A 19,970-nucleotide genomic window follows, 5' to 3' on the forward strand; every position below is an offset into this window, starting at 1 on the left:
TCAGTTTGCGCTTGTCAGTCGTCACGGGTAGCTAGTTTAAGTGTATTATCTATGGTCACGGGCGCATGTCATCACGTGTTCCAATGGATTCGCAAAACGAACGCCACGAACGAGAGGTTTTGACCGAATTTATATCTTTATATATTGATTTGCCATGTCTTTGGGACATTGGATCCGATTTATACAAAGAAAAGAACCAAAAAACTTCACTTCACTTTAGCATAAAAAAGTTATTGCCAAACCCACCTTCTGTTGCTTTAAAATGAAAGGAGCCATCGCTTCAAATACCAGAGAAGAACTGACAAGTTGAGTCAACCACCGACCGTGTAGAATGAATACAAAAATTGGTTGACCCGACTAAGAACACGATGGTCGGCGGTCGATCCGGACCGTGTAGAAGGCCTTTAACGATGCGCACGAGTCATCGACAGCGGCACGCGCGGAAAAACAGATAGCCACGTGCGAGAAAGGGACTCAAGGCTTAAATAATAAACATCTCCGATTGGTCATAAAACTTCTTTACTATTGTTATACTTACTTTTTTTTGTTAATACTTTTATATAAATTTTGCCATTTTTTATTCGATAAATATATTCGATCGACATCTTCTGATCAAGACTTTTATTTCGACACATCAATAGTCCCTAAAGTCTCATTTGGCCTTGCCCGTCCTTACCCGAGAGCTGTGCAGCAGATAGCAAACCACACTTATATTTCTGTGTAGCAAACATACAAGATAGATAGAGATAGACTATATTTTGTTTGTTCCGTCGTCGCTACGAGTAAATGTTTACTTCTGCCCTAGCATCTCCTTTCGTTGAACAATAGTTGAAAAATATAATTATTAAAGTTAAACTTCTTTATGCACGCTTAATTTGGGGAGTAAGCTGGTGATTGCGTGACGAGAAAGTTACGAAAATTGTGATCGTTGGGCTTGTAAAAAACTTAATAAGACCCGAAAAAGTTGTCAGTCATTATAATGAGTGAAAATCGCCTAAAAATTAAAAAACAATACATTAATATTAAAACAAATACTGCACAAAACTAAAACAAAACACTCAAACTGACTCACTGTAAAAAATTATCAAAAAATAGGATGTCCCATTTCTGTTTTGTATCAAACTTGAATGTCAATAGATTTTAAAGCATTTGTTATATTTTTATGAACAAATCAACTATATCTCCTTTACAATTATACAGGATGTTTGGTGGCGGGTTGAACAAACGGTCAGGGGGGTAAGAGGGGGTCATTGCCAATATATCTTGGTCACTTAACTTAAGTCATTGACATTTTAATTTTTTTTTCATGCAGCAATTAATTGTTTTTTACAATATCTCCAGAATTCATCATTCAAACTCATGAAACACAAAAAAAGGGTTACGGGCCCAAATTATTTTGATTTCTTGTTTTGAGCAAATTCCCAACATTTTGAAACCATATTTGTAAGTGTAACACGAATAAATACGACAATATGGGACTTCAAAATTTTTTAGAGTTGCAAAATTTTACCAAACTACAAACTTTAAAGTGATATAAAAAAAACCATACACGATAGGGATTTAATTTGTTTTTCAAAAATATCCTGCATTTATGTTCTTTCCAACAATGTATTATTTGCTATCAAAAAAAAAAAAATTAGAGTAGAGATATATACCAAAACATAACGCGTGGTCTAAAATCGTTTACTTAAATAACTGACCTCACTTTAGCATTGTTTGGCATTAATAGACAATAAATAAAAGCAAAACAAAATTAAAAACAAGGCTTTTATTACAAAAGTTGTTCGAATTGTTCGCCACCATTTCTAATACAAGCACGGTATATTTTTTTTATTTCCGTCGTCAAATAGTCGCGACTTTGTATTTCTTCCGTATAGACGAGTTCCTTCGCACGTCCCCAGACATAAAATCAACTGGAGTACTGGGACTGGAGAGCGTGGAGGCCATGGTATAGGACCATGGCGACGAATCCAGGAATTAGGAAATACATCGCTTAAATATTCTCTAACTGTCAGGCGCCAGTGGTCAGGACATCCGTCATGTTGGAAAATGATGGACCTATCTTCTTCTATTATTAGCAGATTCCACGTGAGTTCCGGTAAATCATTTCGGAGGAACTCTAAATAATTATCTTGATGATTAAGATAAACAAAAATATAGGTATTAAAAAAGTTGAAAGAATTTCGTATTGTCATATATATCTGGATTTCAAAAATTCCCGATAAGAATTTTTTCAATAGTATACTTTTACCCAGCCTCTACCACCTATGTTATTTATTTCAAATTCTTTTTATAACAAATAAGGCATAAATATTTCATAGGGAAAAAATGGAACCTTTATAGAAACACTTTGTCCGTCTGTCTGTTAAGACCCTTTTTTTCGGAAACGCGTGGTATCGAGCGTAAATTTATATCAAATACTTAAGTTTATGCTGCAAATTTTCAACACGTGCAAGGAAATCAAAACAGTTACATACTATAATAAAAATATTATTAATAACTTTGTTTGTACGGAACCCTTGTTGCGCAAGTCCGACTAGCACTTGGCCGGTTTTTTTTTTCTATATCTTTGGGTCTTTTATCAATTGTTTCCTGACTTTCTATTGTTTGAATCGCACGCTTTGTCCTGCAATATACTTTATTGTTTTTTATTGAACTTGCTTTTGTAATAAAAATTTAAGTGATATGTGAGGGACCATTCATTAATTACGTAAAGGTGATTCTTACGTAATATTTTTCAAGTTGATATTTTAAATATTTGAAATTGCACTGCCAATTGGTTTGGCAGGGATCATATTTCATTTCCGTCCTTTAACTACTGATAAATTGTATTAGTATGATATTAGTATAAGTATGATAAATATATAATTATTTTTATTATTATAAATATGCCGCAAAAAATTTACGCAAAAAAAAAAATCGGTCGAAGGTGATCATCGACGCTATTCAAGAACTTTTTTTTTTGTATAAGGCTACACTTTCTTGTTTGAGTTTCCCTTTCCGTCGGCCATTACAATACATTCTCATTATCGAGTTGTTCGTTCGCCGGGTCTGTTAGGTCGCCACTGGTAAATGAAAAATTAGTAAAAATTTTAAATTCTCTCAATAGAGAGGTAAGTTATTTTAGTTATCTGTAATAAAATCTTTAAGCTATACAGATTTGCTGTAATTGCTTACCGATTTGTACTATACTTTTATAGATACCAACTCGAGCGTATACGACCACGTAGGTATTCTACCTACAGGATATATAAAATACTTCAACATGCAATACAACAGTTTTCATAATCAACATCCTATGTAAGTTGAGTATTTTTCATTCTGTTTGTATATTTCGAATACATTTATACGTTACAATATAATTGTCATACCGCGTGAGACCTCAATAATTACTGTACTGGCGGCCATTTTGTGCAATGTATTTTGCACAGCTGATAATGGACGCACTTCTACTTCGAATTCTATTAGAAAAAATCAATAAGGAAGAACGTTCGTGTACCAAGTCCTTTGTTTGCTATTTTTTGTCAACTATAGATTATTCCAAAGAAATTTAAGAAAAAATAATCCTTAGTATTCTAATATTTCGTAACAGTGGTTGATTTAATTTAATATGATGAATTTCAAATATTTGAACTAAATTAAAAGTCTAAACAAGTTTTGATTTGAGTTATCAAAATGTCTCCAACTATTACGATTTCTTTTTTGCATTAAACTATTTGTTAGATATATTATCTGAATTTTATTAGGTTTTGCTACCTATCTTACGTGACAGATATTCTTACCTTTCCTTAGTTCTTTTGCCGTCGATGTTATTGATTAATTGAAAGTAGTTTTGCATTCCAAAAAAAAAACACCTATTTGATTATTATGTTAATTAAAAAAAAAAAAGTCCTACTAATCTGTTGACAACAAGACAATTATTTGCCATTTTCTAATTTTCTACAGTTTCAAATATAAAACTACCTTCTATTTTATTAATGGTAAAACAACAAAATAAATGTAAATTAAATGGAGCTGGCATCTTCTGAAGTGCCAACTCTGAAAATAATATACAACTGTTCACACTTACGAAGAAACTAAGATTTTGTGTGACAAACCCATAATATTTCTAATGATACATTTGACACAAAAAAAAGTATGATGTCTTTCATTTACTTCTAAAGCTACACTATCATTTAAATGTCCTTCAAGGACAATTGTGTAAATTGCCATTTTTTGGGATGATGATTAAATTTATTGTCTTCTATATAAGTCTATTAATTTAATATTTAAAACTTAAACAGTATCAAATATACATTTATTAAACGGGAACCACCCGTAGTATGTGCTGAACATCCCCCTGCCCCGTCCCCCAACCAACCTCGAGTCTTCACGTAATTCAGAAGTATGGTTTAAATATGGTTATTGCAAACAGAAATTAAATTAAATATATTTTGGCTCACATTTGTCCTTATTAATACGATAAAGCGTGAGATTTTTCTAGCGATTATTGACTACGTGAAGGTAACCTAAGACCACCCGACCTCCACACCTGTGGTTAAATGTGGTATTTTTAAATACCCTTGAAACCCCCTTGAATGGGTCATGTAGTATGGGTATGTTACCTAATAGATATAAATTTTTAACAGACTTATAAAAAGGGAGGTTATCAATTTGATTGTATTTTTTTTGCCTTATTTTTAATGTATGTTACCTCCTTTTGGCTGGGTTGACCGATTTTGAAGATTTTTGTTTTAATCGATAGTTATAATGTGTATCATGTGGTCCCATTTATATATAATTGAGATCTAACAAGTAATTTTTGAGGGTGGTTACGGCAGCACAGAATATAGCCACCCCCTCTTCCCGTGGGTGTCTAAAGAGACTACTAAGGGAAAACACAGTTCCACTACCACGTTGGAACTTAAAAAGCTGACCGATGGCGGGATAACCATCCAGCAGCGTCTTCGGTATGACAAAGCCAGCCCTGCGGTCACCAACCCACCTGCCCGTCGTGGTGACTATGGGCAAAACACATGAGTTCACGCCGTTTTTGGCGCGAATTTGGTAGGCCTATGTCCAGCAGTGGACTACGATAGGTTGATGTGTGTGTAACACCACACACGTGTGTAATTTTCGAGTTATATATCATTATGTGGATATATATTGCTGGATGAGGATTGCGGAAGACCGGGATGTCTGGCGCGAACTTGGGGAGGCCTATGTCCAGCAGTGGACTGCAATAGGCTAAAGTGATATCATTATGTAACAAATAACGAACAATGAACGTCATAAGGTTATTCGTTAAATCTGTCATGACTAAAAAAACGTTAAATATCTAAATTTACGTTTTTTCTGTGGAAACTAATAATAGTTGTGATTATATGATAAATATATTTTATAACCTTTATTATCGCTAGTAAAGAAATGTGTAAAATTTGCTATTTACTGAGGTCTTTTTTTACATAAAAGTTGTTGTTAATTTAACATATCTTTTTATATAATGAGAAACACTTAAAAACTATGAGTTTAAGAATTGTTCCTGACGGGGGGATGGGAGTGTTTTAAAAATTGGTAAGTACTTTTATACTTCTTAATTTATGAATTTAAATTGGTTAAGTATCAAAAGTAACTTTATTTAAAAAAAAAAATTATAAAAATAAAATTTTCATTCTTGGTAGGTTAATGTTATAGGTACCTGTTAAAAAAAAACCTACAAAATATTTTTTAATCGGTTTTTCTTATGTCACAACTAAAACATCATGACAGATTTAATTTAAAAAAAATTGTTTTTAAATATTTACTAGAAATTTTTGGATGAGAAATAAAAAAAAAATATTTAACAAAGAAGAGCTTATTTTACGTTATATAAACTTGGCAATTTATTACATAACAAAAAATATGAGAGGTTTTTCTGCAGTTATATTTAAGTCGTATTATTTGAAATTCTTCTATTACAATTAAAGCTCTATCTGATACTTTATTATGTTTACTTTGTTTGAATCTATTTTGATGAGCTCATAGATCAAGTAAAAAAAAATAGATACGCACTTAGAACAAAAAAGTGAAGCCACTTTTTTAAATATGTGTGAGTGAAGTGTTGACACTTTTTAAAAAAAGTCCCTGAAAATTTTATTAAATGGGATTAAACACAATTAATTTAATATAGGTAAAATGGGTATGCGAAAATAAAAATCTGTTTATAGTTTTAAATATATTTACTCCTAGGGCAAGTTCCTGTTTTAAAGACGTCTAACTCTTTGCTGCAATGATTTAATTTTTTTACATTTTTTTTTAAAAATAAAGTTCCTGTTTTTTTAACTTTCTCTTAGTCTATATTTTCTAGGTGTATCAAAGATTGAATCTTGGTTAACGACTAATTTTAGACTCATCCGGTAGGTCCTAGAACAAAAAATTCAACATTAAAATACCTAGTGGTAAGTAGTAGTATATACGTGATGGTACTCTGCGAAGTCCACGTTTTGTACCGTACATGTCAGCTTTATCGAAATGGTTTGAACAAACCACACTAGATGAGGATGGCTGTCGTTGTAGTTTATTTCAGCTCAGTCGCACAGCAGCTACCTATTCTATCTATCTCCTATTAAAATATTCGTTCGAAACTTAAAATCATGATATTTAGTAGTAAAATATGAATAGTTAATTCACAAATTTAAACAGACACAAACGAGTTAAAAATTCATATTGACTTCAATTTAGGTAAAACATAAAATCACACGATAAAAAAAAAAACAATAATGATGTCCACTTTCTACTTAATTATTTTTCTATGATTGCCTACAATTTAGTTACCCGCATTTTGGGCTAATGGAAAAAGAATTACTGGTAACACTCCCTTGGTACGTCATTTCGGGGCATAGAAATTATAAGTTCCGAATAACCTCAATATTATTTTGGAATAACAAAAAAATATAAAGTTTTGTATGTACTTACATGTAAAACGATATTTCTTCAGACTTTTTGTTCACTTTGGTATTGTTTTTGCACCATTTAATTACAAAAGAACGGCATTTTATAGGCAAAGTTACTGTATGAGGCCCCGTGAGATACTAACGAAAATGAGCGTAGTTTGATTTATATGTGTGCGTGAGCGCGTGTGTTTACTTGAAGGAGCCGAGTTTTGTGGCTTCATGTAACAACAAAGGCCGCGCATTATCTACTTTTTTTTTACTTCATCTATGGATGAGCTATAAAAAAAATTTTTTTGTTCAACTTTTTTTGCGAATAGATTCAATTGTAGACAAAGTTCATTGATTAAAGACTTGGTATGTTCAATACTATTATTAGATATTTTCCATTTAAATAAATAAAGTTGATGATTCAAACTTGGAATAAATAAATAAATGTTGACAAATACCATAATTCATGATTGATTAATGTAAGGTATTAAATTATTTGTTAATTTTTTATTATTGATTTTTTTGTCAGCTTCAGACCTCGACTAGACCGGAATGAACAATTCGGAAAAATCCCCTTTTTTAATAACATGCATGATTTTGGGGGACCGAAAAACTTTACACCGAGAAACGGAATGGCCAACAAAAACTTTAGGCCACGAAATGATTTTAATGGTATAAGAAACGATTACAATAATTTCAAGAATGAAAATGGAAATCCAAATGATTTTGGTGGACCCAAAGAATACAGGCCCAGAAACAACTATATTCAGCCTCAAAAGAAAAATGACTACGATGTAGAAAATGCTTCTGGAGGAAATATGCAATTTTATAATGGAAAAGGTGACTTTGGTGGTCCCAAGCAAAATTATCCCAAAAATTTTAACAATCAAAACGGACCTAATAACTGCCTCCAAAATTTTGTCCCCAAGAAAATTTACAACAGTTCCAGCTCTCCGTCATCAGATTTTAATGATCGTAAGTTACAGAGCCGAAAGGCTAAACATCCTGGTGACAGTTTGATAAAGCCTGAATGGGATATGGCTAATCTTGGATCAATTCAAAAGAATTTTTACAAACCACATGCCAATGTTGAAGCGCGTTCAGAAGATGAAGTTCAGATGTTTCGTGCAGCCAAGGAAATCACTGTAAGTGGCAATAATATTCCTCGTCCTAATCAAGTGTTTGATGAAGGTAATTTTCCTGATCATATAATGAATACCATCAAAGAGCAAGGTTGGGAAGAACCTACAGGAATACAAGCCCAAGGATGGCCTATTGCACTATCAGGTCGGGATATGGTTGGTATTGCATCAACTGGTTCAGGCAAAACTTTAGCCTATATGCTTCCTGCAGCAGTTCATATTGTTCATCAACAAAGAATTCAACGTGGTGATGGTCCTATTGCTCTTATTTTGGCTCCAACAAGAGAACTGGCTCAACAGATTCAATCTGTAGCTCAGGCGTACAGTGCTCGAGGTTGCATAAGGAACACTTGCCTATTCGGTGGTTCTCCCAAAGGACCTCAAGCAAGAGACTTGGAAAGAGGTGTAGAGATTGTTATTGCAACACCCGGACGATTGATTGATTTCTTAGAGCGTGGAACTACAAATTTACGTCGGTGCACTTATTTGGTTTTGGATGAAGCAGATAGAATGTTAGATATGGGATTCGAACCGCAAATCCGTAAAATTATTGAACAGATCCGCCCTGACCGTCAAGTTTTGATGTGGTCTGCTACTTGGCCAAAAGAAATTCAAGCTTTGGCTGAAGACTTCTTAACTGATTATATCAAAGTAAATATTGGTTCATTGAATCTCTCTGCTAATAACAATATAAAACAAATAATTGAAATTTGTGAAGAACATGAAAAAGAACTTAAACTTTCAAACCTTTTGAAAGAAATTGCTTCAGAAAAGGACAACAAAGTCATTGTTTTTGTAGAGACAAAGAAAAAAGTAAGTAAATTATATTGGATTAAAAAAAATTATAAGCATAAATTAATTCACTCACCAAAGAACATAAATAAAATAAAATATTGTTATTTCAGGTAGACGACATAGCACGTGCAGTGCGGCGTAATGGACATAAAGCTTTGGCTATTCATGGAGATAAGTCGCAGCCGGAGCGCGACGCCGTATTAACGGAGTTCAGGAATGGAGCCACAACAATTCTAATTGCTACTGATGTCGCTGCTCGTGGTTTAGATGTCGAAGATGTGAAGTTTGTTGTTAATTTTGACTATCCTAATTCATCAGAAGATTACATTCACAGAATTGGTTAGTATTTTTACCCAAAAAGGACAATTGTTGATGACCTTACATTAAAACAAAAAAAAAAAAATGAAAATAAAATATTATATAACTTAATACATTAAATTATTTTCAAGACCGCATTTAATTTAAATACTCTGTTGGACTAAATTTTAAATTTATATATATTTTTTTTTAATTTTCCAAGGTCGCACTGGCCGCTGTCAACAGTCTGGTACAGCCTACACTTATTTTACGAGTGGCGATGCTCGTCAAGCTCGAGCTTTAGTAGCTGTTCTCCGTGAAACGGGACAAAATCCCCCTGCTAAACTAAATGATATGGCAAGAAACAACAACAACGGCTCAAGTAAGACTTGACAACATATTTTCGTGCTTTTTTTTACTATCTTTACAATTTTATTAAAATATAAAACTTTATAGGTCGCAACCGCTGGCAACAGCGTAAAGAAAATAATAGTGGTGCAAGTTCACCTCGTCAGAAGAGTAATCAATGGAACAATAAAATGGCCAACAACTTGCCAAATGAAGAAAGTCAAAATAATTATCAAAATCGTAATCCCAATCTTCAACAACCTCCTCGATTTTCTAATCAGAATCAGAATCAAAATCAAAACACAAATCAGGGTTATAGACAAAACAATTACCAAAAAACTGTACCATTCCCTAGTCCGAATGTATTTGATTCAATGGGTAGCTACCAAGGTGGATACAATAATGGGTATCAAAATGCTTATAACAACCAAAATGGCTATGGTCAACGTACATTCAACAGTAAGTTAACATAATTAAATTTCTTTGAAGTAGTTCTTTATGTTGTAGTGGTGAGAGCTGTAAAGCAATTTAATGTTTAATTTTCACTATTGGTTTTGTAGATACACGTGGAAATGGTGGACAACAGTACAATCGTAATACAAATTCAGTTGGAAATAAGTCTGCTGGTTCGGGATCGTCTTATGGATCTCCTCCGCCTCATTTTGCTACACCACCTCACTATCCTCAAATGCATCCTCATCATCAGGAAATGCTTGGTTAGCCTTTATATTTTACTTTACAATTTTGAGATTCTCAGAATTAAGTACTATTTCATTCATTGTTGTAACATTCTTTCATTAATAGACTATGGACTTTAAAAATCTTTCAAGTTAAAATAGTGATTTCACAAAAACAGAAGCTTTATAATGTTTTGTTATACAAATTACTATTTGTGTTAAGGCTGAATTTTGCATTGAAAATAAAAATAATTGTTATAAAATCAGGAGGCAAATTCTACGGCGGTGGTGTCGGCGGCGGCGGCCCCTGCGGCTACCAAGCGGCGGTGGGCGCCGGCGTGCCCTACCCGCACCTCCCTCCCGGCCCTCTGCTATACGCTGCACCAGTTCAACAGTAATTTTATCGCAACCGCGGTCCCATTTCTGTGAAGACAAAGGAAATTTTTCTTCTTTTGCGCCTATTTCTTCACTCTCATGCTCCTAATATTCATAATAGATTAAAAATTAATATTGTACTTAGCTTAAATTTTTATTGTATTTGAACACTTGACAAAATGGGACAATTCTTTTTGTAATAGTTTAATCACTAATATATGGTTAGAATATTTTTATAGATCTGATTGAAAGCTTGCAAACATTATTGTTAAGTAAGTACATAAAGAAATTTACGTTTTCTTATTTTTGGAGTTAAACTAGATATTTCTTTTATTAAGAGTAATTTTGCAAATTATTGATGATTCTTAAATGCTTGTGATTTCTCTTTCAGATCAAGATGTATGAATTAAGTAGGTGTGTTAGGTTATAACTGGTTTATTAACTGTTGACCATAACAGTATTTACAAATAATTAATATTAAAAAAGCAATTATATGGTGTTTATGTTCACACCTCAAAGTTTAACAAATGGCTAAAAAGCATTTAATGGAAGCATTTACTTTGTGATTTAAAATTACGAGTTCTGAAAAGCATACCATGCCTATTAGAAAAAATATTTGTTAATTTCTTGACATATTTAAAGAGTAAAAAAAAAGTTAATAACCTTGTATAGTGATATAGAAGTTACACAAAATAGATAACAAAATTTGTAGAAATAACATTTGACATCTTGATTACAACTGAAATAGAACAACCTGTAAATACGGTCAACAGAGAATGATCCAATGTTGGTGGAGACTTAAAGAGACTCGATGTTTCCACCATTAGATTTTAATCAATATTTGTATGTATTTAGAGTAGTCTGTGTGGTACCCTCTTATGTAATCCCGGGTGCCTTTTCGTTTTAAATACGTCTGTATAATGTACGAAATGCACGAAACATATAGAAGATTAGTAAAATTTAAGTGGGTGGGGTTAAAATATCAGATATAAAGTGTATTATTCTATTATCAATTATTTTCATTGTGTATAAAGATGATCTTAACCAGTGAAAACGTGCGGGACACCTTAGTATAAGAAAATAAAAATGCTTTTCATATACTTTAAAACAATCTGTATTGCCAGATAAAATTGTGAATATTTTTCTTATATGTCGGTGACATTTCAAGTCATGGTTTCAAAAATGTATATTTTATTAATAATTATTATTAGACCTTGAGTATTATGTGTAGGGGGTCTTAGTCTAGAACAATTGGAATAGCTTAGGTTTCGAATGCAAATAAATTGTCTTTTCTCAAAAAAAAAAAAAGGATGTATGTAAATACGTACATTTACTGTAGGATCATTAGAATTTTGATCTTTATAAATAGCCAAACAATGGTTACTTTCTTTTTTTAGTGGACTAAGTCATTTCTTAATAATTGTTTTTCGATTATTTTATATAATGTAAATTTCACATAATTCTAGTTAATTACTGGAGTTTCTTTGTACGTAAAGGGGTTCTAAGGGCTAACGATAGGAAAGTCAATTGGTACAAAATAATAATAATTATAAAACAGGTATTATGTTGTGTTAGAAGCCCATTACTGTCCAAAGAGGAAAAATCTGTGATATTCCATTAAACATTAACCTGTCGTTGCGTTGGTCAATTGTTAATACATAAGAACACTTCCTTTATTTGGAGAGTGTAAACACTAGACAAAAATATATTTTTTTAAGAATTTGCGGGAATTTCATGAATGTTTGTGACAACAAAGCTTGCAAGTCGTTCACAAAAATATTATATTATAGGTATAAGAATCTTTTATTGTTATTCAATTTAGTTTTCAGTTTACCGCAAGGTGACAATATGTACCAGTTCAAAGGGACGTAATAGTTATTATCTAGGAATCCCGTTATTAAAATGCATCTTAAAGATACAAATTAAAAATTAACACGGGTCTGATAGATTCAAGGGGTGAACAACTCGATTGAATCTCGCGTTTAAAACGCACTTATATGAGGCGAGATTCACATGCTATTTATGTACACTATTATAAGAGAAAGACTGCAATGAAGAATGTGTAAATGTAATTCATCTTAAAGATGTTTGTCCTACATGCTTGCCTGCCTTTCATATCGTTAATTTCAAATTTGTTATGCAAGAGATCATGTTAGAAAATAAATGCCATTGATGGTACGGCAAAAAAGGCTAAATGTTTGTCCGTTTAGTCGGCAATCGTATTGTGTTGAGTATGGTCGCGGATTGCAGGTAGCTCCTGTTTTATGTACAAAGTACTGCACCCACCTCTTCTAAACAACTGTGATAATAACACTAAGTAGCGTAGCAGGCGATTTGTATACTAGTTACGTCCAAGAAAAGGAATGACACCATATCTGACATATTGTATTGTGATAATATAAATATATCAAAACGTGTAAACTATTCCAACACGGATTGATAAACTTTTTTCTCTAAACAAGACTGATTATAATTATTTCTAATTGAATATTTTATACAAGTTTCACTTTGACTGAATGAATTAAGATGTCTGTATTTATATTGGTAGTATCCTTGTGATGTGTGTTCTCTCCAAATTTTTTTTATTCACTATGTTGGATATGTGTCAAAGAGCCTTTCTATGCGGTCACCTATTGAAAATATATTTAACTCATTTATAAGTTGTTTTTTTTTGTCATGGTAAAATGTTGTTGACAAATTGTGGCAGCGACAGTATGAGAACTAAAAGTTAAAAGTATGTTATTTGTTGTTAATTTACAAAATTTTATTTATTCAACAAGATTATCTCATAGACGATCGTAGTTTCACGCTTTATCTATATACTATTTAAGGATTTATTTTCTAAAATTATAGGTTTGTGAAAAATATACATAGATTTTTAAGTATGTGGCAATGCAGATCTTCATAAATGTTGATTCTATAACAAAGTACATAGTTCATATTTATTCAATTTATAAGATATATAAATATAAATGGATATTGACTCCGTTCAACTGTCCCAAAGGGAAGTCTTCTGAATGTTTCTAAGAAGTGCATTTCTTCTATGTAATACAGTATTAAATTCTGATTAATAAATTGATGTATGAAATTTCGGTGTTTTTTTTTCGTTCATGCGAGTCATATATTCAGTATTTTTTTTTTATATGTATGTTACATCAGAACTTTTGACCGGGTGGACCGTTTTCGACAAATTTTTTTTTGATCGAAAGGTGGTATGTGTCAATTGGTCCCATTTAAATTTATTTGAGATCTAACAACTACTTTTCGAGTTATACCTAATAATGCGTTTTTACCGATGTACCGATTTTGATAATTCTTTTTTTGTTGGAAAGGAGATATCCCTAGTTTAGTACCATGATAAGAAAACCAGGGTCTGATGATAGGATCCCAGAGAAATCGGGGGAAACTTGAAAATCCGCAATAACTTTTTACTGGGTGTACAGATTTTGATAATTCTTTTTTGTTGGAAAAAAAATATCCTTAGTTTAGTACCATGATAAGGAAACCAGGATCTGATGATGGGATCCCAGAGAAATCGAGGGAAACTTGAAAATCCGCAATAACTTTTTACTGGGTGTACCGATTTTAATAATTTTTAATTTAATCGAAAGCTTATATTTGTCATGTGGTCACATATAAATTTTATTGAGATCTGATAACTACTCTTTGAGTAATCTTTGATAACGCGTAGTTACTTGACTATTTTTTCGTCGATCTACGTTGTATTACTCGTCGATGTAATTGAAGTCGGCTTTTTTTTCGTTTGCGAGCAAACACAATTATTATCAATCAGTTCATTGCTACCATTCACTACACGCTATAACACATAAGCATAACAAATTTCGCATTTTCTTCTTTACGCAGAGGTGAATATCTACGTAAATGGCAAATAGCCTTAGTAAAACCATTGCCCAAAAAATCAAATATTGAAACAATTAAAGATTTGAGGCCAATAGAACTATTATTAGTTTTATCAAAGATATTAGAAAAAATAGTTCATGCACAAATATCCAATTATTTTGAAGAAAATCAAATTATACCATTTCATCAGTCAGGATTTCGTAAAATGCATAGCACTACAACTGCGCTTTTGCATATTGTAGATGGACTTTTACAGCGTCAAATGAAAATAATATAAGTATATTGGTCTTACTTAGTATAGCACCTGTCTCCTTAATGAAATTTTAATTAATAGGTAAATTGTATGGTTGTGTGTGACGAATGTGTGTTTGATTTAAAAATTATTTGTAGAGGCGGTTACAGGTTGTAGAGTGCATGGACAATTGTGGTAAGTTTATCAGTCATCACTTTAGCCTATCGCAGTCCACAGCTGGACATAGGCCTCCACAAGTCCGCACTAAAAATGGCGTGAACTCGTATGTTGCCCATAGTCACCACGCTGGGCAGACGGGCTGGTGACCGCAGGGCTGGCTTTGTCGCACGTACCGAAGACGCCTGTGCCCGTCTTCGGCATGTGTATTTCAAAGCCAGCAGTTAGATGGTCATCGCGCCATCGGGCGGCTTTATAAGTTCCAAGGTGGTAGTGGAACTGTGTTATCCCTTAATCGCCTCTTGCGACACCCACCAACGGGAAGAGAGGGGGTGGCTATATTATTTAAACAGCGTAGATAAAGTTGGCTTGGTCGAACCCGATCCCAGTGAATAGAGGTGCAGAGTGAAGGGACCTATTTTGGATCCCTCACTTCTATATTCTGTTTATACACCAGACTCGGTTTACTGTATTAAATATTCTTTCATACAATGTATGCAGATGATACGCAGATCCTAATTAAATTGAACGCAGGTTTTAATGTAGACTTGAGCAAAACCCTAAATTATTTAAATGAAGATCTGGTATCGACTAGTAAATGGTCTTATAAGCATAACCTATATTTTGAATCCACAAAAATGTTCTTTCACAATTTTTGATACAAAAAGACAAATCGATATAAATCCATCGGATTAGTCCCAGTATTATAGATAAAAGATAACTGTGTTATTCCAGAAGTTCAAGTGATAAATCTTGGTTATGAGTTTGAATTGTCTTTAAGATTTAGAGAGCATGTCATAAAAAGTAGCCAATAGTTACGCTTCACTTAAAATGATAAAGCATTTCAAGTTAAGACCATTTTTTAGTACTGTTGTTAGAGGGAAAATTGTGAATGCACTGATACTGTCTCACTTGGATTATTATGATATAGTTTATGGACCATGTCTATTGAAACTAACTAAAGCGAAGATCCAGAAAGTGCAAAATTACTGTATGCATTTTTGGCATAATATTCCTCGAGGATCTAATATTACTTCTTTCCTAAATAGTTTTTATGTACTAAATACACAGAGCAACATGGAGCTCTATGACTGAATATGAAGCACACCGTACTCTTAAATAGAATACTATCGTATTTAATCTGAGAAAGCACAATAGATAGAAATAATATCATACTTGGCACAGAAACCGAGGTTCAGTCTCACCACCTCAGTTCCTGAAATCGACCCTAGTAAAGGTTCTAGGCAGTAAGCACCATCTCTTGGTAGTGTACAAAACATCGTGTTATTATATGTATATCTATGTTCGCGTTAAAATGTTCATATGACGCTTCTCGTAATTTTCAACAGATGGCGCTATACGGCTCCCGTTCCGAAACTAAAATTTGACGTTTATGTCTACCACCGTCTGATAGATGATTGGACCGTGTTTTTTTGGTAATTACTAAAAAAAAAAAACGAAAATATAATCACAAAGTGCATTTTAAGTTGCCTTGATAAATAATACGTGTATTTTATTATAGAAGACTGTGGTTTTTTGTCAATTAATGTAGTTTTTGCGATGAAATTTGCAACGAAGACAACTACGGTCGTATAATGTGTCGAAGCTGTAATGGTATGAATTTTTATTAAATTTCTTTAATATACTGCTATTGTGATCGTATATATTGCTTTTTAATAGAGAATTATCGGTTTTTATAATAATTTTAATATAACCCCACTTTCACATTACATATTGGTCTAGACGACCTTGAGTCTAATCTTGTGAAGTCAATGTCGTTTATTTATCAAAATAGATATATTAATGGTAAAATAAATTTTAATTTCAATCCTTGATCAATTAAATATTTTCGAAAACGTCAATTTGTTATTGATCAATTTGGTATAATAAAAATTAGAACATTTGGTAATATGCATATATGTAGTCGGGTCTTGAGTTTTTCAGAACAAAGAAAAAGTGCCTAGGTATATTATTATATCTTTTACTACTTAATACTTTGATTGGCCACCTGGCTGTAATTTTATATATATTATGGATTGTAGGCGTTCCTAGAAATAATTTATGGTCGCCTTTGAAAATTCCCCGATGTATGTAACTATGTACACAACACTTATACAAAAAATAACAATTCAACAAGAAATCTATATATTATCGGTACAAAAATAGTTTTCTCATTTCTAAATATATATTTGATGACTGTATCTTGGGTTCAAATAATTTTCTATGTATATAATAATTATATTAATAGCCTTATTTAAATGCAAAAAATATTTTTAAATAAAAATATATTTTTATACCATAATTGTTAAATCATAACTAAATATTTGCCTTAAAGGATTCTTCAGAAAACCAGCAGATGGTCGAGAAGGGCGACGACAACTAGGTTAAGGCGTCCTACAGCACCTATGTAACTGTTTCGTGATAGCAAATAAGGTAAGATTCGACTGCGTACTATAGCAACTTATTCTGAACTACAGTATCTATTAAATATGAATGCTTATCCATTGTTCCGTTGATTGTTTCCGTCCGACTTTCGTTTCTTTTTTGTGCTTTGTTCGCACCTATTTTATATCTCAGTATTATTTTACGCGCTTTATCAAAATATTAAGAGGAATTAAATTAATTAAAGAAATTAAAAAGCGTGACTGAAAAATATTATTATAAACTTTTTAAAAGTAACTGGTATTCATGAGTTATCGACACTACATGAAATACTACGATTGAAAAATGTCCTAAAGTACGAAATACTTACAGCAGTCACATAGTTTCCAGCAACACAGTAGTTGAATTTAATTATGATTAGAAAACATCAAACATTTGTGGCTTATTAAATAATATGAGCGTAACGTACCTAAATATACCGCAAAAGGGACTACTTAACCATATAAGGATTTAGGACTAAGGAACCGAAGTGCGAAAAATTAATACTCGCACATACATACACAGGTTAAAAAAATAATTCCTTGTTTGATCTCCCGGTGTAACCAACGTATTACATAAATTACATAAGGGAATTTTAAATTTTTAAGAAGTAATTCAGTGTTGAGCAACTCTAAAAGTGGGCGTCGGACTTAATTGTACAACTTTCTTTACATTTATCGAATGCAACAAATATTCAAGTATTCAAAAAGTTGATAAAAAAAATTACTAAAAGATGAGAGGCAATTAAATATCTCGAAGACAATATGACATAGTATACCGGTCTGATTGTGAATATATAGGCTGTTTTTTGTTATAGAGGTATAGAACTTTGAAATGGAATAAAACGTAGATGATTTTTTTTAATTGACATAAAATTTACTTTATGCGAAAGATAATTTTCTGGCATTATAATTTAAATAAGACTTCTGGCGTATGACCGCCACAGCTGGCTCTGACGTAGTCTAATCTGGAGTTCCAATTTTCGATGATTTTTTCCAATATTTGTGGCCGCTTATTGGCAATAAACGCGGCGAATATTGTCATCCAAGTGGTCAATCGTTTCGGGCTTATCAGCGTAGACTACCGACTTTACATAGCCCTACAGAAGATAGTCTAGCGGCGTTAAATCGCACGATCTTGGAGGCCAATTCATGAGTCGAAACGTGAAACTATGCGATTACCAAACGTTTCCTTCAATAAATCAATTGTGGCATTAGTGGACACATGTTGCGCCGTCTTGCTGAAACCACAGCTCCTGCACATTATGGTTGTTCAATCGATGGATAAAAAAGTCAGTAATCATGGCTTTATCAAAAATAAGTGAGCTTCATCTCTTCCTAAACTTCATTCTTAAACTTCTATACCTCTATAAAAACAACCTTTATGATGTTTAAAAAATCTGCATTCTTTACATAACGTTCTTAAAACGTAAGAAAAAAAAGGTGTTTGTTTATAAACTTTTGTGTACATGCTCATATTGTTAGTGTGTTGTACACATATAATTACTAGCTGACTCGGCAAACGTCTTGCCGCTAAACGCTATTTAAAAATAGAGGTTGGTGGTAGAAGTGTGAAAATTTAGGGTTGTATGTATTTTTCAACGCCAAATCATAATAAAATAAAAAATAAATAATTTATCTGAAAATTAAAAAAATAATTAGGGGTGGACTACCCATTTAGGGTGGACTACATTTAGGGGGATGAAAACTAGATGTTGTTCGATTCTCAGACCTACCCAATATGCACACAAAATTTCATGAGAATCGTTTAAGCCGTTTCGGAGGAGTTTAACTACAAACACCGCGACACGAGAATTTTATATAGTAGATAATGACAATAATAGTAATATCAATATTGTGAGGGTAGTTGAGTAAAAAATTCTGGACTCACTATCAGAGGCCACTCTGCCCTTTAATTTATACTACTACTACTTATAGTTTGTGTGATCACGACGAAAGGTGATGATAATCTGATCTTGTATTACCGATAGATCTTGTCACAAATATATGTGATTTTTTTTATCGTTATTCTCTTTCGTAGTAAACATTGTAACAGTTTAATTCGTATGTACTTGAACGGTTTTATTATGGGTAAAGCGCACTTTTAAATACATATAACCTTCACAAGTACGACTGATGTATGTTTACAAACAAATACAACGTGAACGCTCTAGCGTGAATGCCATGTCGCTATAATTGCATTCAATGCCTCTTTTGTAATGCTTCTTTTTTTAAATGTTCAATTCATTTCATAAAAAAAAAAACATTTTATTAAAATTTGCATATTCAATGGATTCCTATATTAATATTATTTCATATATACGCAATAGATATACAAGTAAGTAAGTTATAAGTCGAGAGACTTATTTATTATTATAAATTATCATAAATTATATCAATATTAAAAGCTTAAGTAAATTAGTGTTAATTATATATAAAACATTAGACATAGTAAAGGCCTAAAGTCAAGGAGTATACTATGTTCATTGTTCAGACGTACTTTCTATCTTACTTAACGGTAAAATCGTTTGTTTTTAAATGAAACTGTGTCATATTCGCCGTTAAAAATATTCACCGTGAATTGTTTACAAGGGAACTAGTATAATCTATATATAAAATTAATAAATTATAAGTATAAAAGTTATGTCGATCATGATTTAGCCTGCAGTTAAATAAATTGTGTAATTTTTATTAGATTCGATTGTTTTTCTGATATTTTGATTTAAAATCTTGAGTTAAGGACTGCT

The 19,970-nt window shown here is 32.3% G+C and overlaps 1 protein-coding gene and 1 long non-coding RNA gene across 2 annotated transcripts; both read left to right on the plus strand.

Annotated features, from left to right (window-relative positions):
• Window positions 1–2,982: 2,982 nt before the first annotated feature.
• LOC123659799 (ATP-dependent RNA helicase dbp2-like) lies at window positions 2,983–13,621 on the plus strand. Its single transcript, XM_045594971.1, has 8 exons — window positions 2,983–3,113; window positions 3,201–3,300; window positions 7,429–8,854; window positions 8,947–9,175; window positions 9,357–9,515; window positions 9,590–9,940; window positions 10,042–10,197; window positions 10,426–13,621. The coding sequence occupies exons 2-8, from the start codon at window positions 3,266–3,268 to the stop codon at window positions 10,554–10,556; spliced, it is 2,487 nt and encodes an 828-aa protein (XP_045450927.1). The 5' UTR covers window positions 2,983–3,113; window positions 3,201–3,265; the 3' UTR covers window positions 10,557–13,621.
• A 2,354-nt stretch (window positions 13,622–15,975) lies between these two features.
• Window positions 15,976–17,944, plus strand: LOC123659674. Its single transcript, XR_006744055.1, has 3 exons — window positions 15,976–16,067; window positions 16,153–16,417; window positions 17,139–17,944. It is a non-coding gene; the product is annotated as an uncharacterized LOC123659674 (long non-coding RNA).
• Window positions 17,945–19,970: the final 2,026 nt, after the last annotated feature.

Source organism: Melitaea cinxia, chromosome 14 (assembly GCF_905220565.1).
Source record: "Melitaea cinxia chromosome 14, ilMelCinx1.1, whole genome shotgun sequence".
NCBI classification, from domain to species: Eukaryota; Metazoa; Arthropoda; class Insecta; order Lepidoptera; family Nymphalidae; genus Melitaea; species Melitaea cinxia.